Raw genomic sequence first — 27,481 nt, 5'->3', positions numbered from 1 at the left:
TGAGCCATAAGCACATGTAGTTTATCATTTCACTCTTGTGAGGTCAGCAGACATCTGTAACCCACTTTCCCTACAGCAGCTAACAAAGGCAGGATGATGGTATCTGTTCTGAACATTTGAAACAACATTACCACTTGTCTATAGATTTCCTCAGGCACTAAACGTAGGGCCTGAGAAACATCAATGTCAAGGACCATGCTGCTACATTCTATGGGCTGGAGATGAACAAGGGTTCTCTTGAGGCCTCTCCAGTCACAGGAATAATGGTCTTGAAAACGTCAATGCTCCATCTGCCTCGTATATTGTAATCTTCCCCTGTAGTCCATCTGACGCCAGTGTGCACAAGACCACAGTAGGATGATGAGTATTCCTGATAACAAATCTGATATTTCAGTCTACTTCTTCATGTGATATCCCAAGTATTTTTTCCTAGAGGGGGAAAAAATAGATTCTTAAAATTCCAAGTTAGATTTACTGTTGAAGTGAAAACATATGCCTGCTCACTCTGCTCTATCCCAGGCATGACCCAAGGCTCAGGAGACCATGTTAGTTTAGGGGAGGGTTTAGAGAGGTGACTGGCATTCTTGGTATGCCTGCAAGGAAAACATCAGCTAAGGTCTTATGTTACACACTCAGAGCTAGCAGGCTGGATCTTTTCTTAAAGATGGGAAGGTTTCGAGGCTGTATTTAAAATGTTTTAAAAAGTGGGTACCGAAAGGTCAATGACTATGGAGGTTACAAACATCTCCTTTCAAAGTGCTATAGAATGGGTGAGGTTGGCAGGACTGCAGGGTAACTATGTGAATGGTGCTCCACAGGGAGAACGAAGAACCAAGGAGTAAATTCGAATCTCGTGGTAGCTTGTTTGGCATGCCTTGTAGATAGAGTTGCTATTCATTCATTTGACCGATTCATTCATCATTCTACAAGTACTGGCTGAACATGTATGGTGTTATGTAGAGGAATGGGAGCTATGGGAGATTAAAGGAGCTATCATAAAATACATGATCTCACCCTTACAGATCTGCAGTTTAGTTGGGAAGATGAGATGTACTCGTATGAAATGTAGAATACTGAGAGAGTTAGGAACCCTGAGCTTCTGGAAAGCTTGTGCATGGGAATCAGTTTCTCTCCTCCCACACTACTACAAGGACAGCACAGAGAGCCGCAGAGACACTTGGGGCCAGTGGAAGTCCCACGAGACTTACTTCCCAGTGTCTTCTTTTTTTCCCATTAAGGGACTGTGAGCACATGTCCCAGTTCACATCTCCTTCACACTTCCATAGCTCGTAAATATTCTTTATCAACATCCTTTTTTTTTGTTCTACACTTTGGAAAAATTAGGCATCCTTCTCGCATTCTTTTCTTCCCTCTCCTAATTTCCACTTACATGCTCCAAATTAAACTTAACTATGGCCAAGAGTTAAGATTAAGGTTTATGATAACTTGGATAAGAAATACATTTTGAATGGAAACTACGGATGTTCAAGAACTAGTGCTGTCAATTTCTAAAGCCTTTGGAAATCCGCTTTAGTATTTCTACTGAATAATTCATGTTTTTTCTCTAATTGGAACTTTTTTTCTCCAGTACCAGCAGCCAAATTAAAAAACTATGCATTAATTTCTCTTTCTCCTTTTTGATTACTAGAATTAGAACTGCCAGTTTTGTAAAAGAGTTATTGAAATATAATTGTGCTATAAAATTCACTAATTCAGTGAATTAGTATATTCTCTTTTAGTATAGTCACAGAGTTATGCAAACATTACCTCTGATTTTAGAACATTATCATCACTTCAACAATAAACTTCAGATCCATTAGCAATTATTCCCATTCTGTCACCCTCAGCTCCTGGCAACCAGTCTACTTTATGTATCTATACATTTGCCTATTATAGACACTTCATATACATGGAATCATACAGCATACAGCCTTTTTGCCTGACTTTTTTTCACTTAGCATAATGTTTTTAAGGTTCATCCATGTATCAATACTTGCTTTATTTTTATAGCTGAATAGTACTCCATTGTGTGGTTATCTTACATTTTCCTTATCCGTTCATCATTCATCAGTTGATGGACATTTGGGTTGCTTCCACTTTTTGGCTGATGGAAGCTATGAACATTCATGTACAAATTTTCATATGAAAATGTTTTCAACTTTCTTGGGTATATATCCAGGAGTGGAATTGGTAACTTTATAGTTAACATTTTGGGGAACTCTCAAGTTGTTTTCCAAAGGGACTGCACCATTTTACAATCCAACCAGCAATATAAAAGTTTCTAGTTTCTCCACATCCTCACCAACATCAATACTTTTCTTTTTCATTTTAGCCACCAGAGTGGATAGAGCTCAGCGATGCTTTGATTTGCATTTTCCTGCTGTTGAAAGGAAGATGTCAAACAAACAACTTTTCATGTGCTTTTAGCCATTTGCATATATTCTTTGGAGAAATGTCTATTCAAATCCATTGCCCATTAGGAAATTGGGTTATTTGACATTTTATTGTTCAATTATAATAGGTAATTATGTATTCTAGATATATCTTTTATTAGAAATATTATTTGCAAATATTTTTCCCTATTCTGTGGGGGTTTTTTTTTTCACTTTCTTGGTGGTGTTCTTGGAAGCACAAAACAAAATCCAGTGTATCTATTCTTTCGTTGCTTGTGCTTTTGGTGCAGAACCACTGCTTTTTATAGCATATTTATGGTATTTTAGCTATGTTAGTGGGTTAAATCAATTTTTGAGAGCTGGCCTGTGAATCTGATTAATAATTGTAATTTTTCTGAGAAAATATATTAAGAGGACTAACAATGATTTTTTTAAATTAATGCTTGAAACATAGTCAATTGGGAATTTGATAATTTTCGGTATATTATTATGGTGCAAACATGAAGTGTTAGAAATTACAGGCTGTGCAACTGTGCAGCCTTTGAGCTGGAAGGGTCAGGAGAGGCTTTGGGGCAGATGAGGGCTCAAGAGGGTTGTTGGGGTGCAGGGGATCCTGGAAAGAAGAATAGGTAGAACTAAAATAATGTTGAGGAACCTGTCCTCCTTTTAGAACGAGCTAAGGCAGCTCAAGTTGAGAATATCTAAGAGCAGCCTTGGGGCTTATCATAGCTGGTGCAAAAGTGGAAAATAGAAAGGAACTCAATGTGCAGCCAATGAAGACCATGGCAGCCACTGAAGACTATGGCAGCCACTGAAGACTGTGGCAAGCACTGAAGACCATGGCAGCCACTGAAGACTGTGGCAAGCACTGAAGACCATGGCAGCCACTGAAGACTGTGGCGAGCACTGAAGACTATGGCGAGCACTGAGGACCATGGCAGCCACTGAAGACTACAGCAAGCACTGAAGACTATGGTGAGCACTGAGGACCATGGCAGCCACTGAAGACTATGGCAAGCACTGAAGACTGTGGTGAGCACTGAGGACCATGGCAGCCACTGAGAACCATGGCGGGCACTGAGGACCGTGGCGGGCACTGAGGACCATGACGGGCACTGAGGACCATGGTGGGCACTGAGGACCCTTGGTCAAGATCAGCTGCACTTTCCTTCTGTGAGCAAAGACACCAAGACAGTGTGGAGGTCCCAGGGTCACTCCAGCCATGCCTAGAGCCGACTCAATGCTCCTGCTGGCTCCTGGACCGTTCTAGTGGAAAGAGTACTAAGGAAAATGTGGGGTGAAGGTCTGTCTGCCTAGGAATGCCTAGGCCTGTTGAGAGTTAAAGTCCTGGGGTAGCACATTTTGACACAGTGGGCCTTATGTAGCCATTTGAATGTGGTGGTTTGAAGGAGATCTGAGGAAATGGGGATGAAGGATGGGAGAGGTTTTGAGGCACAGGAGGAAGAGGTCTGTTTTGACTGATATCAGGTAATTGAAAATAGATGAAAGCTTAACTGTATGCTTTTTATTTGGTAACAAAATGTTCCCCTCAAAATGGCTGGGTCAAAGCAGCAATTACAAAAATGTCATGAACCCTGAGTCTCTGCATAAGGCTTAGTCCTGTAAGCAGACCTGTAAGTCGCTCCAAGTGTGAGGAACTGTCTGTCTGCCTGCCCTTGTCTCCTTGCCAGGCTTCTGTTGCCTGCAAAATTTGTGAAAACAAAAATTACATTTATCTAAACATTTCTCATCTCAGCATCTCCTCATTTCCTGTTCCATCTGACCAGTCCCTCTCTGTCCATACGCATACCCTACATACCCTTGAAGAGCTCAGTAAATATTTATTGATGATGAAGATAATCACTAAAAATATGTTCCCATCAATGGGATTTATCTCTTGCCACTCAAGTGTCCTAAACTCATGAGAACTGCTTCACAGATGTGTTCCCTTCATTTTTTTTTTAAAAAAATCCCATCCCATCTCTTCTGAGTTCTGAGAAAATTTGTTTTAAAATAGGATACACTTACCCATCCACCGTGCTGCTGGATCCATGGTGAGAAGTTCTCTTTCAGGTACTTGGTGCCAAAGCCCAGCACCCTGTTCATCGGATGGTTGTCAATAGCTGTGAGCTTGGCCATGACATCTATTGCAAGGGCAGCCTTAAAGCCATGAGCTTTGACCTCTGATTCTCCCCTGGTGTCCACACCCATTAGGACCCGGTCTGTGATGGTCTTAAAAACAGAGTAGGACAGCCCATCCTGGAAGTGGCCCATCAAAGCCTTGTCTTTCTTGAGCTGTGTACAGGAGAGTAAGCACTCAGTACAGTAGCTTGGCTCCATGAGGCAGACAGTCATTCTTGAGCTCAAATCAGGCCATCAAACCAACCTGTGGCAAACCCTGGATGCTGGTGTTAACTAAGGGAATGGGGATGAAGGCAGTGTCCTGAAGAACCAGAATGGGCATGTACTGCTCGGAGAATTCACTTCATCAGCACAAATATGTGATAAAATGGAACAGTTCATTCATTTGACATTCAACAAATATTTCCTGAACACTTATAATGGGCAGGTAGTGTGGATGACCGAAATGCAGGTCCTCACCCAAAGGGCTCACGGTCTAGTGAGAATTGCAAAACAATGTGATGTGCTTTGCTAGAGGTAGTGTAATGGACAGGATCTGAAGCTTAGGAATCACTGTCTTGGTTCAAACCCTGGGTCCACCTCTTACTTAGCCTGCAATCTTGGGGAAATTATTTAACCTCTCAGATTCAGTTTGTCATCTCTAAACTAGGATGGTGATAGTATTGATACTACAGGGTAATTGTTTTCTTTTTCTTTTTTCTTTCTTTTTTTTTTTTTTTTTTGAGACAGATTTCACTCCCATTGCCCAGGCTGGAATGCAGTGGTGTGGTGTTGGCTAACTGCAACCTCTGCCTCCTGGGCTCAAGTGATTCTCTTGCCCCAGCTTCCCAAGTAGATGGGACTACAGGTGCATGCTACCATGCCTGGATAATTTTTTTCAATTTTTTTTGTAGAGATGAGGTTTTGCCATGTTGCCCACTCCTGGGCTCAAGCGATCAACCCACCTCAGCTTCCCAAAGTGTTGGGATTACATGCGTGGGCCCCTGCACACAGCCTTCATTTCATTTCCCTCCCTTCCTCCCTCCTTTCCTTTTCTTTCCTTTCCCTTTCCCTTTCCCTTCCCTTCCTTTCTCCTCTCCTCTCCTTTCCTCCCTCCCTCCTTCTCCCTTCCTTCTTTCTTTCTTTTCTTTTCTTCTTTTTCTTTTTCTTTCTTTGATGGAGTCTCGCTCTGTCACCCAGGCTGGAGTGCAGAGGTCCAAGCTCAGCTCACTGCAACCTCCACCTCCCAGGCTCAAGCGCTTCTCCTGTCTCAGCCTCCCGAGTAGCTGGGTCTACAGGTGCACACCACCACATCTGGCTAATTTTTATATTTTTAGTAGAGATGGGGTTTCATCATGTTGGCCAGGCTGGTCTTGAACTCCGAACCTCAGGCGATCCACCCGCTTTGGCCTCCTAAAATGTTGGGATTACAGGTGTGAGCCACCGCACCCGTCCCCAGCCTTCATTTTCTTTTCTTTTCTCTTTTCTTTTTTTTTTCTTTTTTGAGACAGACTCTTGCTCTGTTGCCAGACTGGAGTGCAGTGGCGCAATCTCGGCTCACTGCAACTTCCGCCTCCTGGGTTCAAGTGATTCCCCTGCCTCAGCCTCCCAAGTAGCTGGGATTACAGACATGCGCCACCACACCTGGTTAATTTTTTATATTTTAGTAGAAGTGGGGCTTCACCATGTTGGCCAGGATGGTCTCGATCTCCCAACCTTGTGATCCTCCCGCCTTGGCCTCCCAAAGTGCTGGGATTACAGGCGTGAGCCACTGTGCCTAGCCTTTCATTTTCCTAAAAAACTTTTATTATTATTATTTTTTAGGGACAAGGTCTTACTATGTTGCCCAGGCTGGTCTCAAACTCCTGACCTCAAGCAATCCTCCCACCTCAGCCTCCCCAGGAGCTGGGATTACAAGTGTGAGCCACTGTGCTTGGCCCTATACTATAGGGTAGTTGAACACTTTATTGGGCTGGACGTAGAAGAGGTTCTCTGGAAGTGTGAGTCATTTTCCAGGATGCTATGGGAGCATGGAAGTCAGGGAAGACTCCCTGTAGTACATATGTTCGCTTAAAAAAAAAAACTCTAATTCATTGATTTCTTTCCAATTATTCTATCCTATTGATTTTACCCTCCACCCCTTGAACCTGATATCTCTCTGCTTTACCTCCTTTGAGCTACCATGCCTTTAAAACAAAATCAATGCTACCTCTGCTGCTTTTGAAAAATCAGGGCTCATATCAAAAAGCTATGTATCATCTTCATTTAAAGCATTCCTGCAATGTCTGTTAATATGCTGGATGTCATGTGAAAATGGAAATTTTTTAGTAAGCAGGGCCGAAATATTTATTTGAAAATCCTCTAGTTCTGTCCTTGAGGAAGGATCAGCCAAGCAAGTTTTCAACAAATATTGTTTCTAAAAGGGATATCTGGGGGATGAGTCATGTGATTGGAAGACTTTGGCGGACCTGTCCTTTCCCTGAACCAAGCCCTCCCCCACCGTCCAGGCCTCGTCTGGGTTGTGAATCTGCAGCAGGCGTGGCCAGCCTCCTTCGTAACAGGGAACGGACTCTGCTTCATCAGTTTCCCAATGGAGGAGGCCAGGCTCAAAACCCTAGCAGGCAACCAAATCGGGATTGTGCCAGAACAGTAAAAGAATCAAACGCCAGAAAGACAGGCCTTCCACAGGCACCTCCTCACCCTTCCCCTGCCTGTCCCATTTGGCTACACCTGGCTCTTCGGCCTTTCCTGGAGGTGTAGGATGGGCCTTCAGGCTGCATGTGCTCTCGGGACCAGCGGCTTTGCAGATGCCCTGCGGTCACACACACAGCACTCTGCAGTGGGAGCCTGGCACCCACCCAGCATGAGGTCACACCTACCATGTGTCCCTAGCAGAGCTCCCTACTGGGGAAGCTTATAAAGGAAATAACAGCCAAGGCTTTGCCATAAACAATGTAAAATATCCAAACTCAAGAGAGCACCAGGCAAATTGAGGTTGTTGAAAGTGGTAATTTGTGGGGGTGAAAATGAAACCATCGCTCTTCATAACCTGAGAGGTGGCTTCATCTCACTTCCAGCACCCCCACTCCACCTTTCCCACCTCCCTGACCGCTGACCGCAAGTCACTTCTTATGGAAGCTGGGAAGGACGTTGCCATGAGAGCCACAGGAACTCTGAGTTGTAAAGAGCCCTTGAGGATGTCCAAAGGACCCCTAGGAGTTCTGTGCTAAACTACTAACTGGTTATTGGCACCTACTTGCAGTTCTTCCTGTGATAGGAAGATCATTCCCTCACAAGGTGGCCATTGACTCTGTTGGTCTGGAGTGCCAGAAGGTTCATTCTTACAATAAGGAGAAATCAATTACCCCGTAATTTCTGTATCCATGATACTAGCTCTGGAGAAATGCAGGGGTACCCTTAAATCATGCATCCTGTTCTATCTATCTCTTGCTTCCTCTGCACACCTCTCCACACTCTGCTTGTGGCCCCAAAGCTCACACACCCTCTTCTCTTTTCTTTAACCTAATATCCCTGGTTTTCTCACTGTTTCTCGTTCTGTCTCATCTCTGACCCAGGTGCTTCACACTCTGAGTCACCAGCCTCTGGCCACACTTCTGACAAAGCTATAGAGACTGGAGCTGTTTTGTCTTCCTACAGAACCTCCCATCCCCAGCCCCAGGGTCTGACTCCCTCCCCACAGATTCTGGCAAAACAAGAACCCATGTCTGCAAGGCAGACCCTGATTGACAGATCCTAGAGACTACTCAGTTGTCTGTGGGTTAGGGACCCTGGAGGCACATTGAAGTCCTTCTGACTTCATTGAAGGTTTGCTCACCAACTCTTTTTTTTTTTTTGAGACAGAATTTCGCTCTTGTTGCCCAGGCTGGAGTGCAATGGCACCATCTTGGCTCACTGCAACCTCTGCCTCCCGGGTTCAAGCAATGGTCCTGCCTCAGTCTCCCGAGTAGCTGGGATTACAAGCGTGCACCACCATGCCCGGCTCATTTTGTATTTTTAGTAGAGATGGGGTTTCTCCATGTTAGTTAGGCTGATTTCAAACTCCCAATCTCAGGTGATCCGCCCACCTTGGCCTCCCAAAGTTCTGGGATTACAGGTGTGAGTCATCATGGCCAGCCTTGCTCACCAACTCTTTACCTGAAGGCAACTCTCACCTGTTCCTGATTGGAAGGATGGGTCTCCACTTCCAACTGGAAGGAAATCCATACATTCTAGTAACACTAGCATGCCTCCCTGGCTGAATTGCTAAGAGAGCCCTTAAGCAGACAACCATCCAGCAACTACAGAGAGAAAAGATTCCAGAAAGTATTCCAGCTTTGGAGCAACTGTGGGACACAGATATCCAGGCAGCAAAGCAAATATGAGTCTAAACTTCAATGAGGATCAGTTACATGGGGAATGAGATTAATAATTCCATCCAGCAAATTTTAATTTACTGATGTCTTTTCTTGCAATAACAAGCTCCTTTTTTAGTTTCCAAAAATTCCAAGGAGGCTCCAGAAGGTTTACTTATGTTTTCCAAAGTGATTCATTTTTGAGATTCTACCAGCATGAAGAATTTTGACTCCAAGGGAAATAAAATTTAGGACTAAATAGAAACCAGAACTTGGAAAGGGAATAAGGCTGCAACCTGGAAAATAATTCCATTCTCATGTACTAGTGCATGGGCACAGAACTCCATCACATCAGTTCAAGGTGCTCCATACCTTTATTTCCAGCTCATCTCCGGAATATTTCAGTAGCTCAACAATTTTGGCTATTTTTTGTTCTTCTTCAGCTGTTGGGAAAAATTCCAGTTATTTCTTTTAAGAGAAGCAAAAAATAATCTTACATGTTTCCAGGGATAATGAATGCTTGTGGCTTGGTAAGGGCTGGAGGAAGAAGCATGCTAAATCTTAGCAGGTAAATCTTACCTCACCTCTTCTGCCCAGACATGAGCCATGCTAGGCATTTCTCCTGCAGCCCCTTCCTTTCCTTCTTTCCCCTTCTTCCTTTGCTCAGTCCCCCAGCTCACTGTGAAACTCATCCCTGTGGTTACATTAAGCTTGTTATTGAAGACATCGGTTCCACGGCACAGGATTCTGTCTATGAAGATATTTAGGAGGAATATTCTTCTGGTTTTTGGATTTTTCCTCAGCAGATGGTGCTTTTATCTTATGGACACCATAAATCTCATATTTGATCATATTTCCCTCTTTGTGTTGGTTGCTAGAAAGTACAGAGCCAAATTTGTGGCCCACATTTAAGAAGGAGAATAGTCTTGCTGGCCTACATTTTGGAAATTAACCTAATTCCTAAATCCATCTTATTTTCCTGTTTTTGTTTTCTTTTTACAAAAATAGCTTTCAAATTGATGGATTTTATCTGACTAAAATTTATTCTTTGTATGCTGGGTCTTGATAATAAGGTGAGATATAAATAAGTAAAATTAATAAATTCCCCCACACCCAAGACTAAAAGGGCAGATGGATAGGAAGATGGCCACAGTTGGTGTGTGAGGTGTGGGGTGTGGTGTGTGGTGGGGGAACAGGGGAGGTGGAGTATGTGAGTCTCGCTCTGTCATCCAGGCTGGAGTACGGTGGCGCGATCTCAGCTCACTGAAACCTCCGCCTCCTGGGTTCAAGTGATTCTCCTGCCTCAGCCTCCCAAGTAGCTGGGACTACAGGTATGCACCACCATGCCCAGGTAATCCTTTGTATTTTTAGTACAGATGGTGTTTTGCTACATTGGCTGGGCTGGTCTTAAACTTGTGGCCTCAAGCGATCCACCTGCTTTGGCCTCCTGAAGTGCTTGGATTACAGGCGTGAGCCACTGTGCCCGGCCTCAGCAAAATAAACCTTCTTTTTGTGTGTGTGTGTGATGGAGTTTCACTCTTGTCGCCCAGGCTGGAGTGCAATGTTGTGATCACTGCTCACTGGAAACTCCACCTCCTGAGCTCAAGCGATTCTCCTGCCTCAGCCTCCTGAGTAACTGGGATTACAGTAGAGATTGGGTTTCACCACGTTGGCCAGGCTGGTCTCGAACTCCTGACCTCAGGTGATTCACCTGCCTCAGCCTCCCAAAGTGCTGGGATTACAGGCGCAAGCCACGGAGCCCAGCCAAAATAGAAGTTCTAAATTGACTGAGACCTGTCTTACATATTTTCGGTTTACATTCTCTTAGGGAAAGTTGCTGGGACAGCTGCCTATATTTCTTTTGTGCACGGAAGATGAGGTCACCTTAGCTTTAGCTTGGTTTAGGGGTGGCATTCCATCTCCCAGGCCCACCTGGGATAGCAATAAAATGTTGACACTGGGTCAGGCATGGTGGCTCACACCTATAATCCCAGCACTTTGGGAGGCCAAGGTGGGTGGATCACGAGGTCAGGAGTTAGAGACCAGCCTGACCAACATGGTGAAACCCTGTCTCTACTAAATATACAAAAATTAAAGGCCGGGCGTGGTGGCCCAAGCCTGTAATCCCAGCACTTTGGGAGGCCGAGGCGGGCGGGTCACGAGGTCATGAGATCGAGACCATCCTGGTCAACATGGTGAAACCCCGACTCTACTAACCATATAAAAAATTAGCCAAGCATGGTGGTGCGTGCCTGTAATCCCAGCTACTCAGGAGGCTGAGGCAGAAGAATTGCCTGAACCCAGGAGGCAGAGGTTGCGGTGAGCCGAGATCGCGCCATTGCACTCCAGCCTGGGTAACAAGAGCGAAACTCTGTCTCAAAAAAAAAAAAAAAAAAAAAAAAAAAAATTAGCCGGGCGTGGTGGCACATGTGCCTGTAATCTTAGCTACTCAAGAGGCTGAGGCAGGAGAATCACTTGAACTCGCGAGGTGGAGGTTGCAGTGAGCTGAGATTGCACCACTGCACTCCAGCCTGGGCGACAGAGACTCCATCTCAAAAAAAAAAAAAGTGTTGACACTGTCTTTTTAGCAGACTCAGAGGCCTCCCCCTCTCCTCTAGCCTCCCACCCCGGCCCGTGGCAGCTGTGGCCTCCTTTAGTGTGGCCACTGCTCTGCATCAGGGGTCGGGAGACACCGATACCTTTGGAGGGAGAGGCTTCACCTTGCTTTTTAGCGTGCTGCTAACTCAGGAGCCACCTCGGCCTCACTGATAAAGGCGTTAAAAAGAAATTTTATTTAGGCAGATAGTGAGGGTAAGGAAGTTCTCTGTAAGTTTTTTCTTTTAATGAAAAGCAGCCCCCAAATCATTTTCTACCAAAGAGTAGCCTGTAAAATTAAGCTGCAGACATAGACAAGCAAGTTAGAAGCTTGCACGGTGAATGTTGGCAGCTGTGCAAATAAGAAAAGGCCTCCTGGGACTAGGCATATCCAACATGGCGGCTCCATCTTCCCTTTTCCTTTCCAACCATGTGTGCGATAGTGAGCGGACAACATGGTGCCGGCCAAGTGGAAAGCCCGCTTGCATAATAAGATGAGGGTGGGGTGGCCAGCTTCCCCATGCTGTGTAAACATCACACCCCGTCCAGCTGATCTTTGGGCTCTGTGTAAACCAGACACCACCTCCTCAAGCCTGTCTATAAAATCCGGTGCACTGTGTCGCAGGCCGGAAGTCCTTTTCTGGCTCTCCTCTCTGTTGCAGGAGAGAGCTGTTCTCCTTTCTTTTTGTTTTGCCTATTAAACCTCCGCTCCTAAACCCACTTCTTGTGTTTCTCTGTCCTCGATTCCCTTGGCGTGAGACAATGAACCTCGGGTATTTACCCCAGACAATGATGCTGCATCATCACAACCTCCACTGGAGTTTGCGGAGAGAGCCAGGAGCAAGGACTGTGGTGGGGGAATGCCGGGCCGAGCTTCTCTTTCAGCGACAATTGGCCTTGCTCCCCTCAACTCTCCCCTCAGTGCCCCAAGTTACCACCAGCCTGATGGGATCTGCAGTCTCAGCTACTGCTATGGTTTGGGTGACAACTGACCCAGCCTTGTCACTGCTTCTCAGTTCTGCTCCATGTCTTGCACCATAGGTGGTGCCTGGCAACCCCCTGCTTTTTCACAAAGCCCTAAAGCAGTGTTATAATAAAAATCCCTGGCTGGACGCTCCAACTGATACCTGGTGCGCTGGTAACATGGTCAGATCTAACACTGCATTTCCCGCTATGGACAAGGCTGAGTGCAGGCTTTGTGTTTCCTCCTCTCCCTCTGTAAGAGACTTTCCTTCTGACTTAGCAGCGACCTGGGCATGTTGGTTCAACCTACTGGGGCAGCCCCCTTGCTTTGGGCTGATGTCTCAAGGGGGAGCTCAGTGCCCACAGCATATGGCTATCAAGCCCTCAGTCCAGGCAGCGGAGACTGTCAAGATGCAGAGCACCAGGATGGATTAATACACAAATGCTCCTGCGCCCCTGCCTGGCAAACACTCTACCCAGGGAAGGAAAGCTTACCTTTCTTAGAACTTGAAAAGCTTTGCGACTCTACGATGAGACCGTCAAGCACAAAAGTGTCTTTGGACTTGAAGCCCCTTGCCTGGGTCACTTCTGGAGGTGGCCACGAATAAACAATTTCAGCTACTCGGTTGGCAATGGAAATGACTTTGGAGTCCACAGCTGAAACAAGACAAAATGGTGCTGAGAGGCCCTTCCCAGAACTTCGTCTGGCTCATTGGTATGCAAAGTCGCCCGGAATGAAAAGACCAGCCCGAATAGAAGAAAAGTGCCTGGGAGTATGTGTGGTGGGGGAGGGTCATTCTTCAGAAAGGACTGAAAGTTGCCTGGCAGAGGCAGGGGATGTGGGAGGAGCGCACACAGGAATGATTGTCACCTTGAAACAATTGGCCTTCTGCACACTCTTTTTGAAGTCTTGCAAAATTAGGGTCTCCTTTCCCCCTTGCAAGGAAGGAAACACAAAAAGGAGTGCTTAGCTCTTTACTTGAGAGAATGCTCATTATGCTTTTATTTTCATTCTTTTTTCTCCACATGCTTTATACCTCTAAGAGCCAGCCCCTATGTGCATAGGAGGACATTCAATAGTTTGACAAGAATTTGGGGGTTGGTCACTAAGGAAAGAAATATCCCTGTTCTCAGGCCATTGAGATTCATCATCAAGTCCATTATCAAGTGAACACCTAACTCCTCTCGCTGGTACAGTCCCGTGTTTTCTCCTCTCCATGTCTACTGGAAAGCATTCAGTTAAATGCTTATAGGTAAACAAAGATGAGTTCAGCACAACTCAGGGACTTCAAGAATTTACAACCCGAGAAAAGAGTTACGTTCATGTATTTGCATACAGAATTGTAGAATAAAGCACTTCGAGATAGGAAGGTGAGATGGCATTGGTCCCCTGAATGCTGTAGCCTGTAAAAGACCAGTCACTTTTGCCCCTAAGTGGGGACAAGAGGCGGTGGGGTGGGCAGGTGGCATGTCTGAGTCGCTGGGTGGTAAAATTTTCATTGTTGATTTGTCACTAAGTTCTAACCTTTTATTTGTTTAATTTTTTTTTTTTTTTTTCCCAGACAGTCTTACTCTGTCACCCAGGCTGGAGTGCAGTGGTGTGATCACAGCTCACTGCAGCTTGGACCTTTCAGGCTCAAGCGATTCTCCCACCTCAGCCTCCTGAGTAGCTGGGATGACAGGTGTGCATCACCATGCCTGGCTAATTTATTAAAATTCTTTTTCTAGAGATGGGATCTCCCTGTGTTACCCAGGTTGGTCTTGAACTCCTAAGCTCAAGCAATCCTCCCACTTCAGCTGCCCAAAGTGCTAGGATTATAAGCATGAGCCACCACCACACCCAACCTAAATTCTAAACTTTTAAAAGCTTGTACAAGCTGTCTTGGATGCCGTATGTAGCAGCTCGGTTTTACCACATAACATTTGAAGAATAACACTAGGTAATTCACAGGACTTGAAAACAGTAACGGAGCAGCATTTTGCCCAGAAGTTTGGTGTGCTCAAACTCCTAGGGCACTCCTGGGCTTTGTAAGAGAGGCAGGTGGGGGACCTGGGAGGAGAAACAGGTTTTGACATCATACAGAGCTGCCAAGGTGGCTCCTGATCCCTCTCCCTGGATTCCTCTGCAGCTGAGGGCTTCAGTGTCCTCCCCTCAGCCCTCCAGCCATACATGGAAAGGCCACAGAAGATAATGCTCTGTCCATGATGCCAGCCTTTGGTGGACATCTGACTTATGAAGCCATCTTTTTCATGCTTAGTCCACAGGGTTAAAAAACCAATAAGGAGCGAATTACAGAAAGAAGAAAGATCAAGAAGAAAAGGATCAATGTCTTTCCTCATCATTTTAATAAGCAAGCGAAACAGACTTTCCACTTTGTAATCCCCTTATTGCAGCCCAACCAGACTCCTCTGGAACTCCGGCCATGCACAGTCCCTAGCAAAGAAAGAGATGGCAAGAGGCTGGCTCCCAAAGCCAAGGAAACCTTCCCTGGCCATGTCCTCAGGAGATGAGAAAGGAAAGCAGGCCTCTGCTGCCTTTCCAGCCTTGTGCAGCTCATCCAGGGTGATGAGCATGTGGTATAAGCATGTCTGGGTAACACAGACCCCATCTTTAAAAAAGATTAAAAAATAATAAAAGGGAGCTGAATTATCTAGAAAGAAGGCACCATTTGCCCTCATTGCTTCCTTTTTATTCCTGCCTGAGATGTAGACATGATAGGTGAAGCCCCAGCAGCCACCTTTAGAATATAAGGTGACTTGGAGGTGGAAACCACTAGGTGAGGGATGGCAGAATTCCCAGGAGTCCTTTTGGTTCACCCCCGTCACTCAGGCTGGAGTGCAATGGTGCAATCTCAGCTCACTGCAACCTCTACCTCCCAGACTCGAGTGATTCTCCTCCTTTAGCCTCTCCAGTAGCTGAGACTTCAGGCACGTACCATCACGCCTGGCTAATTTTTGTGTTTTTTATAGAGACAGGGTTTTTTCACGTGGCCCAGGCTGGTCTCAAACTCTTTGGCTCAAGCAGCCTGCCCACCTCAGATTACCAAAGTGCTGGGATTAAAGGCATGAGCCACCTCGCCTGGCCATTCCCAGGAATTCTTGATGACTTTGTGGAGCTGTCATATTAGGCCCAAACTGCCAAACTTTTGTCCTCTTTTAAGGGAGAGAAAAGCAAACATGTCTATTATTTAAGCCATGGGTGTTTGGGTGTTCCACTGAACCTAAGGCTGAACCTAACGTTAACTATAACATTTCATGTGAGCAAATCGCAGCTATGGAGAAACAAAAGATTCACAAGTAAAAAGCCTGGGTTGGTCGTCTTTAAAACGTGTTAATGTCCATTTCTACATCCTGAGGCCTCTTCCTCACAGACTTTGGTCTTGGGACATAATCTCACAGTTCCCACTTAAGCCTGGTATCTGAGGCCTGGCAATGGCTGCATAAGGCTACATTGTGACCTTCAGTTAAAAGAACCTAGGTGAAACCAAATTTGTAAGCCCTGATTTGTATGGGGCAAAATAGAAAAAGAATGTGAGGCTCCCTTGGATCATGCCCAGTGTAAAACCAACACAAGTGATGCAAATAAAAACCACATAATTAACTGACCAAATGCAAAAGTGAGGAGAAAGGTGAGAAGGAAAGATAAGCTGTACATATATGCTAAAGCCTTCTTAGGAGGTAATCGTTTTTCATTTTTTTGAAGAAAATTTTAGATATATATATTTAGCCATAGGTACTATTCAGCTATTCAGCACATTAACACATCATCTAAGTATTTTTGAATTTAATCTTTAATTCTCAATCTCACATAAAAGTTTCCTTTCCCTACCGAAAAAGAAAAGCTTCTCTTGAAATTTTAGAAAATAAAAAATGTCAAATGACACTCCAGTAAATATTGAAATACAGAATGCAGTTTATCTCAGGAAACACCAGAAGACTAAAGTCTTAAAGACTTAATTTCTGTCTGCTGGCAAAGTCCGCAGTACAGGCCAAGTAGAAAAGCCTATTTGGGTGCCTCTAAACTGTTCTTTGCCCCAGAGCCCAGATGCCACCCCCAGCAGAAGAAGCCATGGCCGGGCGGAGGTGGCTGAGGGGTGGGGAGGTGGGTGTAGAGGGGGGGACCACAGGGGGCTGCTCCCTCTCGCTCTAGAATCACCTGCCTTAGCTGGGCAGAGTTCAGAGTAGAGGCCTTGCTGTAAAAGTTAAACAAGTCCAGGGAGCGGCCTGGACTTCGGGTGAGTCCAGGCTCTGCTACTTCCTGGCTGTTTTCTTGGTGAGCCCTTTTCGTGGGACTCCCATATCCTCATCCTGTCTGTGCCACAAGGCTCCCCCAGATGATCCTGACCATGCTCCCGCTGTTCTAAACATCTGAAACTCTAATGGGAAATGGGAGTTCCCTTGATGATAGTGAATGATCTAAAGCTGTCTATGAGTGGGCTGATTCTCCAAGCAAGCCAGGACTGTCACGTTTAAAAACTAAGTCATTACTGCCACCTCTTGACTAATTATTGACAAGTTACCCAGGCCACTCAAACCCAGGAGAAGGGGGCCTTTCTTTTAAAATCTGGACTTCAGGCACTGGGCTTTGTTGAAGGGAAGAAGATGCTTATGCCAAGGTGTGTGCATGAAGGGCAACTGTCTTCCTTTTTTTCTTTTTTTTCAGAGACAGAGTCTCATTATGTTGCCCAGAGCTGGGTGCAGTGACGTGATCTCGGCTCACTGCAGCCTTGACCTCCCGAGCTCAAGTGATCCTTCCACCTCAGCCTCTGCAGTCGCTGGGACAACAGGTATGCACAACCATGTCTGGCTGATTTTTTTATTTTAATTTTTTTGTGTGGAGACAGGGTTTCACTATGATGCCAGGCTGATCTCAAACTCTTGGCGTCAAGCAATCCTCCTGCCTTGGTTTCCTACCGTGCTGAGGTTATAGATACGATAAGCGCTCACTCTGTCACCCAGGCTGGAGTGCGGTGGCACCATCTTGGCTCACTGCAACCTCTACCTCCCTGGCTCAAGCCATCCTCCCACCTCAGCCTTCTGAGTAGCTGGGAACACAGGCATGCACTACCATGTCTGGCTAATTTTTTGTATTTTTGGTAGAGACAGGGTTTTGCCATGTTGCTAAAGCTGGTCTTGAACGTCTGAGCTCAAGCAGCCCACCCACCTAATCCTCCCACAGTACTAGGATTACAGGGGAGAGCCTCAGCGCCTGGTGAAAATGTTTTATTCAATACAATTAATTTTGTCCCACTGAGGGAAAATTTTGTCAAAATACTCCTCAGTTGTTTTTGTAGGATGGTCTGTCCTTTGAAGAGTCCTTTTACTCTTGCTCTCTGATCTTCCCATCAACCATGCAAGGTAGAGAGGTTGGGATACCCAGTCTACAGATGGAAACACAGAGGCCCTAAGCTAATGAGTTGACTTAGTAAGAGCGGCAGCCCAAGCCCCTGGTTAGGGCTCCTTCTTTTATGTTGGTGTGTGGCACAGAGGACTAGGAATTTGGGCAACAAACTTATTTATAGATGGTGGAGAAAGAAAACCAGTCCTAGCACGCTTCATTTCCATCATCCTCCTTTCAGTCTTGAGAAAAGCAGGGCAATTATGATTGAATATTAATAAGTTGGAACACTGAGCCACAATGCATGCCTTATCCAAAGCCACTTTACAAGATGAGATGTAACACTCTGCACACAAAGAAGGGAAAAACTAGGATGTGGGAGAGAAGGAAATCCCAGATGCCTACCTTCATGCTCCAAGCACAGCCCCGCATGATAAGCAGACCTGGACCATTGCTGGCTGTGCGAACCTTGGTTTTCCAATGTCGTTTGACCTTGAGCAGAGACTTTGGCAGGTGGGATCTGCAAATCTTCCTTCTCTACTACTCCAAAGAGTGCTTTCCAAGAAGACTTCTTCTTGGCAAGGTTTATGGGCTTCTCACTGGATTGGGAATTTCTGCAAGGCCATGACACCTGTGTCCCTGACTCATTTGCTGACCAACTCCCCAGGGGCCTCTGGGACAAACCTCTTGTTCGCAGCAGCTTTGTCGAGGAGAGAGCAGGGGTGCTCTTGAAGACATGGTGTCTGGCGTAGTAGGCGAGGATTTTAAATTCTATGGTGTTTAGGTCATCATCTTCTAGGGGGATTTCTTCCAGGTCCCACGCACTGGTGCTACACATGTTGGGCCTGTAACAACAAAGTCCACACTGTGCTCATCTATGCAGGGCCATTTACTCTTGACAAGTTAGGAGAAACAGGAGTAAAAACTCAATAAACTTTTTTTTTTTAGATGAAGTTTCACCCTTGTTACCCAGGCTAGAGTGCAATGGCATGATCTCGGCTCACTGCAACCTCTGCCTCCCGGGTTCAAGCAATTCTCCTGCCTAAGCCTCCAGAGTAGCTGGGATTATGAGGGAATGTGTTCTCTTTCAGGGTCCATGAGGGGGTGTAATTTTAAAGGCAAGAATTTCCCAACGCCATGACCCCCTGCCATCTCTATCCATCTGAGAGATTTAATGGTTTATGTTTGAATTTCACGGGCATGGGAAAAAACTAAAAGCCAGTCACTCCAGCAGAAGTTCTAAGGAACTCCTTTCATTGGCCCAGGGTCTTGGAGAAGGTGGGAGTTCCTCCCAGGATAAAAGTCCGTGTCCACACACCTGGATCCCCTCTGGAATCCCCTTCCATACTCTTCGTGGAAGTCTTTCTCTTCTTCTCTTTTCTCTACCTAAATAAAATCACCTTTCTGCAACACTTCTTCAGTCCAATATTTACTTTTATGAGCATATGGTGCACCTGCAGTGGTCCCATTCCTTATTCTTTAAGAGGTTGGAGACCAAGAACCCACAGCATTCTCTCAGGGGAGCTGTGCCTCACCAGCACCCAAGAAAAAACCTGGTTACAATTACAGGCATGCACCACCATGCCCAGCTAATTTTGCATTTCTAGTAGAGATGGGGTTTTACCATCTTGGTCAGGCTGGTCTCAAACTCCTGACCTCAGGTGATCTGCCCGCCTTGTCCTCCCAAAGTGGTAGGATTACAGGTGTGAGCCACCGTGCCGAGCCTAGCAAACATTTATTGAACATCTATTGTGTTTGTGCTGGAGGGTAAAGAGGGAAAAGCCACAGTCTTACTGGGGTGGGAAGAGAGACACAGCCATAGCTAACTCCACACAAAGAGAATGCACTGAGGTCTAACAGAGATGCAGATAGCCATATTAGAAAGCAGGGATAGGTGAGCTTCAAAGAGAGAGGCAAGTGAAGACTTTCGGAAAGCTAGAAGGATAGACAGGTGATACTGGGGCTAAGAACAGGGTGGGGAGAGGGGAGATTATAGGTGAATTCAGAATGTGTTTGAAGAGTGGTGACAGAACTGGGACAGCATAACTATGCAGTTTGCAAACAGCCAGGGCTCGAAAATAGTGTGGGGAAAATAGGTGAAATAGCACTTGGGTCCAGATTACGGTGGCCTTTGACTATCAGGCTGAAGCTTTGCATTTTCTCACTTTGATCAGTACATTTCAAAAGGAGCTGTGGACTGTGGAGTTAAAGGTCTTGTTGGGGAGGTGGCAGAAGAGGGAGGCCAACTTAGGGAAGACAAATGCCTGGGCCCTGACCCTTCCCTTCCTCTATTCCTTCTCCCACTACCCTCTGATTTAGCTTGTCCAGGCTTATCTCTCCTGTCTGTCTCTCTTTCCTTTTTCTTACTATATTTGGTGTGCCATGTAAGATTTCATCTGAAAAAAGCATCCTGTTATTATATTTTACTTTTTATGAATTTGAAACACGCTGATGGAGACAATGGAGAGCTGTTCAAAGTTCTGAGTAGAGAGTAATGTGATCACAGGCGAGTTTTAAAGCAACAGGATGCGAGCATTTCGTCTTTATTTCCATACGAATAACAAGATAGATAAAGAACTGATTTTGTTCAATTTCCTTTGCTTAAGCTTACATGAAATAACTCCTTTTTCTGGTTTCCCGCTAGAAAAGTAGTTCTTTTTGCTAATAATCGGTTTTCTTCTGCTATCTGTTAAGGACTACATTTTCCTTTTTGTCTCAGATGCAAGAAAGCCCAGATCTACCATGTTAAATGTCACAGGCAGTGCGTGTATCAAAAATGAGCTTGGGCTTCTCAGTCTAACAGTCCCAAATTCGACTGTGGCCATGCCAATGACTAGTTTTGTGACCTGTGGCAGGTTACTCCATCTCTCCAAATATGAACTTCCTAGAGGCAAATTGCACAGATTTTGTGAGGGTGTAAGACACACAAGAGAAATCCCCACACAGAACCTGGCTCAAAAGTGGTAGCTATTTTTTATTTTTGTTTTTTCTTAGTTCAACTACTGTCCTAGGCCCTCAGGCTCTTTTTTTGTTTTGTTTTTTTCAGACTCAGTTTTGCTCTGTTGCCCAGGCTGGAGTGTAGATCATAGCTCATCACAGTATCCAGCTCCCTGGCTCAAGGGATTCTCCCACATCAGCCTCCGGAGTAGCTGGGACCACAGCCGCACACCACCACACCTGGGTAATTTTTTTGTTTTGTTTTTTAGAGATGAGGTCTCACTATGTTGCCTAGGCTGGTGTCAAACTCCTAGGCTCAAGTGATCTACCCACCTCGGCCTCCTAAAGTGCTAGGATTATAGCCAGGAGCCACTACCATGCCTGGCCTCAGGCTGTCCTTTTTTTTTTGAGATGGAGTCTCACTCTGTCGCCCAGGCTGGAGTGCAGTGGCACGATCTCAGCTCACCACAACCTCTGCCTCCCATGTTCAAGTGATTCTCCTGCCTCAGCCTCCAAGTAGCTGGGATTACAGGCGCGCGCTACCATGCCTGGCTAATTTTTGTATTTTTAGTAGAGATGGGGTTTCACCATGTAGGCCAGGCTGGTCTGAAACTCCTGACCTCAGGTGATCCGCCCACCTTGGCTTCCCAAAGTGCTGGGATTACAGGTGTGAGCCATTGCACCCGGCCCAGGCTCTGTCTTAATATGGCTCTTAATCATGCTCGCTTCCCTTCCTGGTCTAATTTAAGACCATCTCTCGGCATACAAGCCACAAGATAAATAAGCTACAGTGATATTAAGGGGAATGGCTGGCATGTTCCTCTTTTTCTTTCCACTGCACCCTGTCATACCAGGACCAAGTTATAAAGAAATGGGACGGTAACTGCAGACAGGGTTTGAGGCAGTGTGAGGCGGTACAGACAAATTGGCCTGCGTGTCTGAAGGATGGATAGCCAGGGCTGGCTCAGCCTCTAACTTGCAACATCCTTGAGCAAGTCACTCCATCTTTTTGTTCCTCGGTGTCCACATTGTTAGACAGACTGAGGACATTCTCTAATTTTTCCCTCTGGTCCTGCTATTGGAAGGAGGTACAGGAGCTGAAATATCTACCCTGCAGGCCTGCCGGATGCTGCCTGTTTCCATCAGTTTCCTCTCCTTTTTTTTTTTTTTTTAAGACTGAGTCTTGCTCTGTCACCCAGACTGGAGTGCAATGGCACAATCTTGACTCATTGCAAACTCCCTTTGGAGTTTGGAGGGCCAAGATGGGCCGATCACTTGAGGTCAGGAGTTCGAGACCAGTCTGGCTAACATGGTGAAACTTTGTCTCTACTAAAAATATAAACATTAACTGGCTGTGGTGGCATGTGCCTGTAATCCTACCTATTCAGGAGGCTGAGGCAGGAGAATCATTTGAACCCAGGAGGTAGAGTTTGCAGCGAGCTGAGATGGTGCCAGTGCACTCCAGCCTGGGCCACAGAGCGAGACTCCGTTAAAAAAAAAAAAAAAGTACATATCTGTAAGTATATGTAGTGTATATGTTTATAAAACAAAGTAGATATACTGTAAGATATGAAGGGGACTTTGGCTGCCTTCCCCAGCACCTAGAGTAGTGCTTGATGCTCTGCCGACTGAGCTATCCCGGCTCACTAATGGTAGGTGCTCAAATATCTGATGGCTGATTGAATGTATGACTATAGGGCTGCCAGACACATTCAGAATACAGGACACATTCAGTCACATTTGAAGTTCAGCTAAAGAGCAAATAATAGTATATGTCCCAAATATCACAAGACTAATTTATAATAAATATTAGTATATGTCCCAAAGAAAATATTATATGCTAAAAAAAAAAAAAAACCCTCATACTTGTTTTTTATCTGAAATTCAAATGTAACTGGCTGTCTTGCATTTTTGCTTGCTAACTCTGGCACCCCTCGGAGTGGAAGCTGTTGCTGAGACACATTGAGACCTGAGGTTCATGCAAGCAGGCAAAGCGGGCCACCAAGCGGGGTGAGGCTCCGGCAGGGTCTGTGGTCAGAATTAGGAGCAGCAGACTCGGTGGGGAAAAGGCTGAGTCTAGCAAGAGGCCAGACATGGAATTTCTCAGGAGAGGATTCAAGGCTTCTTTTTGCACTGAGCGGCTCAAGACACTATAGGTTGGATGTGTACCCTGGTCCTTCAGGAGCTGTGTGCTCGGGTAGGAGGCTGAGCCCCCTCGTCAAGCCAGTAACACTGTGCTGCTGAAGAAATTCCCATTTACGTTAAAAACAAGACAGACCCGGCTCGGCACAGTGGCTCACGCCTATAATCCCAGCACTTTGGGAGGCTGAGGTGGGCGGATCACTTGAGGTCGGGAGTTTGAGACCAGCCTGATCAACATGGAGAAAACCCATCTTTAATAAAAATACAAAATTAGTCAGGCGTGGTGGCACATGCCTGTAATCCCAATTACTTGGGAGGCTGAGGCAGGAGAATTGCTTGAACCCGGGAGGTGGAGGTTGCAGTAAGCCGACATGGTGCCATTGCACTCCAGCCTGGGCAACAAGAGTGAAACTCTGTCTCAAAAAGAAAGAAAACATCAGAAATCAGGGAAAACCACCTAGGTCAAGATAGACCACTTAGTCCTTCCATTTCGTAAAATACAAGATTTTTGTGTGTGTATGTGGGCGGGTGTTTTTGCTGGAGAGAGGACTTCTTTTAGAAACAAGTTTGCTAATGCTGTTTCAGCAGCAACATCAGAAATCAGGGAAAACCACCGAGGTCAAGATAGACCACTTAGTCCTTCCATTTCGTAAAATACAAGATTTTTGTGTGGGCGGGTGTTTTTGCTGGAGAGAGGACTTCTTTTAGAAACAAGTTTGCTAATGCTGTTTCAGCAGCAACATCAGAAATCAGGGAAAACCACCTAGGTCAAGATAGACCACTTAGTCCTTCCATTTCGTAAAATACAAGATTTTTGTTGTCTTCCATTTCGTAAAATAAAAGACTGTGACTTGGCTCAGCCAACAGGCAAAGCTAAGGATGAGAGGGGATGAGAGAGAGGCACAGAGAACAGTGCTCAGGAGCCAGCCGCAGAAGGAGGCTAGCCTACAGGGGAGGGATAAGGGGCTGCCGCCGCAAGAGCCTGGATTACACAGAGCAAAAGAGAACAAATAGAGACAAAAGGGTTAAGAGGGTTTAAATGTATATATAACAAATGTAGATGCCGGGCCAGTGGCTCGTGCAGGTAATTCCAGCACTTTGGGAGGCCCAGGGGGCAGGATCGCTCAAGCCCAGGAGTTCCAGGCGAGCCTTGGCTCCGTCTCTACAAAAAAATGAAAAAATTAGCCAGGCATGGTGGCGTGTGTAAGGCTAGTTGCGATGCCGAGACCTCGGACACATCCCCTCCCCCGCGGGGAGCTCGGACACACCCCCTTCCCTCACGGAGACCTCAGACACACCCCCCTCCCTCGCAGGGAGCTCGGACACACCCCCTTCCCTCTCTGGGAGCTCAGACACACCCCCACCCCTTGCGGGGAGCTCGGACACACCCCAGAGGGGAGCTCCGACACACCTCCTTCCCTTGCCGGGAGCGCGCGCGCGCACACACCCACACCCACCCCCGCCACAAAATGGTAGGCAGGAGGACAAAATGGCAGGCAGGGAGTGGAGCCCGGATAGGACAAAATGGTAGGCAGGAAGACAAAATGGCAGGCAGGGAGTGGGGCCCAGATAGGACAAAATGGTAGGCAGGGAGTGGGGCCTGGATAGGACAAAATGGTAGGCAGGAAGACAAAAATGGCAGGAAGACAAAATGGCAGGCAGGGAGTGGAACCTGGATAGTGCCATTTTGTCTTTCTGCCTACCATTTTGTCCTATCCAGGCCCCACTCCCTGCCTACCATTTTGTCCTATCCGGGCCCCACTCCCTGCCTACCATTTTGTCCTATCCGGGCCCCACTCCCTGCCTACCATTTTGTCCTATCTGGGCCCCACTCCCTGCCTACCATTTTGTCCTATCTGGGCCCCACTCCCTGCCTACCATTTTGTCCTATCTGGGCCCCACTCCCTGCCTACCATTTTGTCCTATCTGGGCCCCACTCCCTGCCTACCATTTTGTCCTATCTGGGCCCCACTCCCTGCCTACCATTTTGTCCTATCTGGGCCCCACTCCCTGCCATTTTGTTCCATCCGGGCCCCACTCCCCGCCATTTTGCCCCACTCACCTTGGGCACAGCCAATCAAACGCCTCCACTCCCTATAAAACCCCACGTCTGAGAGGAGTCCCCGCGACTTCTCCGGCCCTTCCTGTCCGGCTGTAGAATGTCGTCCGGGAGCCTGAATAAAACCCTTCGCATTGGATTATTTTCGCGCTGGCCTCAGTTTCTTCATTTTATCCTCGAGAACAGACCTTACAGCGTGTACCTGCAGTCCCAGTGACTTGGGAGGCTGAGGTATGAGAATCGCTTGAGCCTGGGAGTTGGAGGCTGCAGTGAGCTATGATCGCACCAGTGCCCTACAGCCTGGGTGGCAGAGGGAAACACTCTCTTAAAAAACAAAATAAAAGCTGGGTGCGGTGGCTCACGCCTGTAATCCCAACACTTTGGGAGGCTCAGGAGGGTTGATCACCTGAGGTCAGGGGTTCGAGACCAGCCTGACCAACATAGAGAAATCCCATCTCTACTAAAAATACAAAAATAGCTGGGTGTGGTGGCGCATGCCTGTAATCCCAGCTACTCAGGAGGCTAAGGCAGAAAACTTGAACCCAGGAGGCGGAGGTTGCAGTGAGCCGAGATTGCACCATTGCACTCTAGGCTGGGCAAAAAAAGAGCAAAACTCCACTCAAAAACAAACAACAACTAAAAGAAAACATAAAGGAAAAAACCCATCCACACAAATGTGGAGTTTTTCTTTCCTCAAATCCTTGTTATAAATTACTTGATTGTTCAGTTTATAGCTAAGTCTTACTTTCAAGCAGCAGCGATTGAGTATTATCACAGGTTAGATCCCTTCTGCTCTCAGCTGTTCCTACAGAAATTTTAGTTCATTCAAGAAGCCCAACTTTGGTGTTCATGGAGATGTAAACCATAAGTCTGATGCTTATGCTGATAGAAGCCCTGAGTGGGGCCCCTGAGTGCTGGTTCAGAACATGGAGGGGAGATTTCCGTTCCCAAGTGAGACCTGTGAGGCTTATTCTAATTCAGGGCCGCAGAGGACACAACCCTGCCTCACCCACCTATGTTTACCTTTCTGCTCCTTGTCTATAACAAACACCTGCACTCTCAGAAGCAAGGCTGCTGAGGCTCTTTCCTTGGCCTCTTTTCCTCCGCAGGTGGCCAGGGTCCTCCACGTCTGGCCCCAGCGTGTCCTTTGGGAACACTGGCTACCTGGCCGGGTGTGCTAAGAGGCTGGCTGGGAAGGCTACACTCCAAGGAGCACCTACATTCCAGGTATCGCCAGACGCAGTGTCGTGGGGTTCTCACTCGTTGAGGTTAGATTTCACTTCCCGGTGGTGGCAGCTAATGGATGAGCACACAGAGGAAACCGCAGCAAGCACCTGGTGTTCCCCCACACACAGGCAGACACCACCCAGCACCCCAGTTGTGCTGAACGGCTGGTTCGCTGTGCCTCTGCCTGTCCCAGCAGTGAGGGGTATGGAGAATCCCTTGGTGGCTCCGTCCCAGCAGAAGAGCTGACTTCATATGCTCGGGACACACAGTTGAGCCCTGAGTGGATCTCGTGGGCGCTGACACTCATCCCCACTAAGCCTCCCACAGCACATCCTAAGCTCAGCTTTGTTCTGTTGTCTGGACCCTCCCCTTCTGCCCTTCTCCTCTCCCCATCATTTCAGACCTCTCAGCGTCTTAGTGCCTTCTGCCTGGACTGTTCTTTAATACTAAACATGAAATGAGGAAGGAGAGAAACTGCCTTAACTTCCCACAATAGAAGCTGAATCCTAGACAGAGCCTCAGGTCATATTCATCAAACAGAAGGACCAAGACTGTGATAGTGGAAAGAAGCGAGCAGGGAGCTCAGGGAGGAAGGAGCTTTCTAGAGGGGAGAGAAAAGGGTCTTTCATTTGCCTGTGCCTTAGACTCAAGGAGGTCTCTGGGGGCCTAGGCCTCCTGCGGATGAGTGCCCAAGTTCCCATGAGGTGCTCAGGACTCTGATCTCAAACCAGGAATTCCCATGCTGGCTCCAGTCCCTGCATCCCTGTAGTGTCCAGCTTGGGCAGTGGTGTCCCTGGCCACGGAAAGCCTCTCATGTCATTGCATACCTCGCCAGATACAGAAGCAGAGAGGACTATGTAATGTTACATGCCTCAACTAGTAATGTGCTCTTAACTGAACATCCCAAACCCTATGTAGCAAAAGAGAAATGAAAGAGAAACCTAAATAACTTTTCTTTCTCTTTCCTGGAACTCCGATAAACTAGATTCTCAGTGTCATTTTGTGACCTGAGACTTACATGATAAGAACTTTGTAATAAACCCAGTAAAGAGCTCCCTGAATTAGACTGCCACATTTGGCAAACAGCTAAAGACCAGGCTGTGTCCTCCTGCAAAGGCTGAGAATGAAGATTGGTGCCTCCTGGTGTTACCTGGTCTGGAAGCTGGCAGTGATTTCTCCTGCTTCAGGTCAGGTGGCAGTAAGGGTATTTCTATACCTGAGTCTCTGTCCACGAAACTCAAGAGGAAACTTTCAACAGGTCTTCTTGGCTTGTCCTTTGGAAAGACTCATGTAGTTTAGAGCTCCAGGCTGCAGCTTCTTCAGGTTTAGGACTTAGGCTGAAAAGAGGCTTAAA

At 46.5% G+C, this 27,481-nt stretch overlaps 1 protein-coding gene across 8 annotated transcripts; it reads right to left on the bottom strand.

The window, feature by feature from the left end:
* On the bottom strand, positions 1–27,481 carry BCL2L14 (BCL2 like 14). 8 transcript variants are annotated; one of them, XM_012434286.2, is made up of 7 exons: positions 27,278–27,481; positions 26,761–26,954; positions 18,168–18,607; positions 12,920–13,081; positions 9,239–9,309; positions 4,422–4,688; positions 1–429 (listed from the first exon to the last, which is right to left on the bottom strand). In XM_012434286.2, the coding sequence occupies exons 2-7, from the start codon at positions 26,826–26,828 to the stop codon at positions 391–393; spliced, it is 1,047 nt and encodes a 348-aa protein (XP_012289709.2). In that variant the 5' UTR covers positions 26,829–26,954; positions 27,278–27,481; the 3' UTR covers positions 1–390. The 8 variants fall into 8 exon arrangements, with proteins under 8 accessions (XP_012289709.2, XP_012289710.2, XP_012289705.2 ...); XM_012434282.3 differs by lacking the exon at positions 1–429 and adding an exon at positions 2,072–4,095; XM_012434288.3 differs by lacking the exon at positions 1–429 and adding an exon at positions 2,072–4,095 and having other exon boundaries at positions 18,447–18,607.

Source organism: Aotus nancymaae, unplaced genomic scaffold (assembly GCF_030222135.1).
Source record: "Aotus nancymaae isolate 86718 unplaced genomic scaffold, 86718_ANA_hifiasm-v0.15.2.pri h1tg000016l, whole genome shotgun sequence".
Classification (NCBI taxonomy): domain Eukaryota; kingdom Metazoa; phylum Chordata; class Mammalia; order Primates; family Aotidae; genus Aotus; species Aotus nancymaae.
Note: the sequence above shows the minus strand (reverse complement) of the source record. Positions and strands in the feature narration are given on the sequence as shown.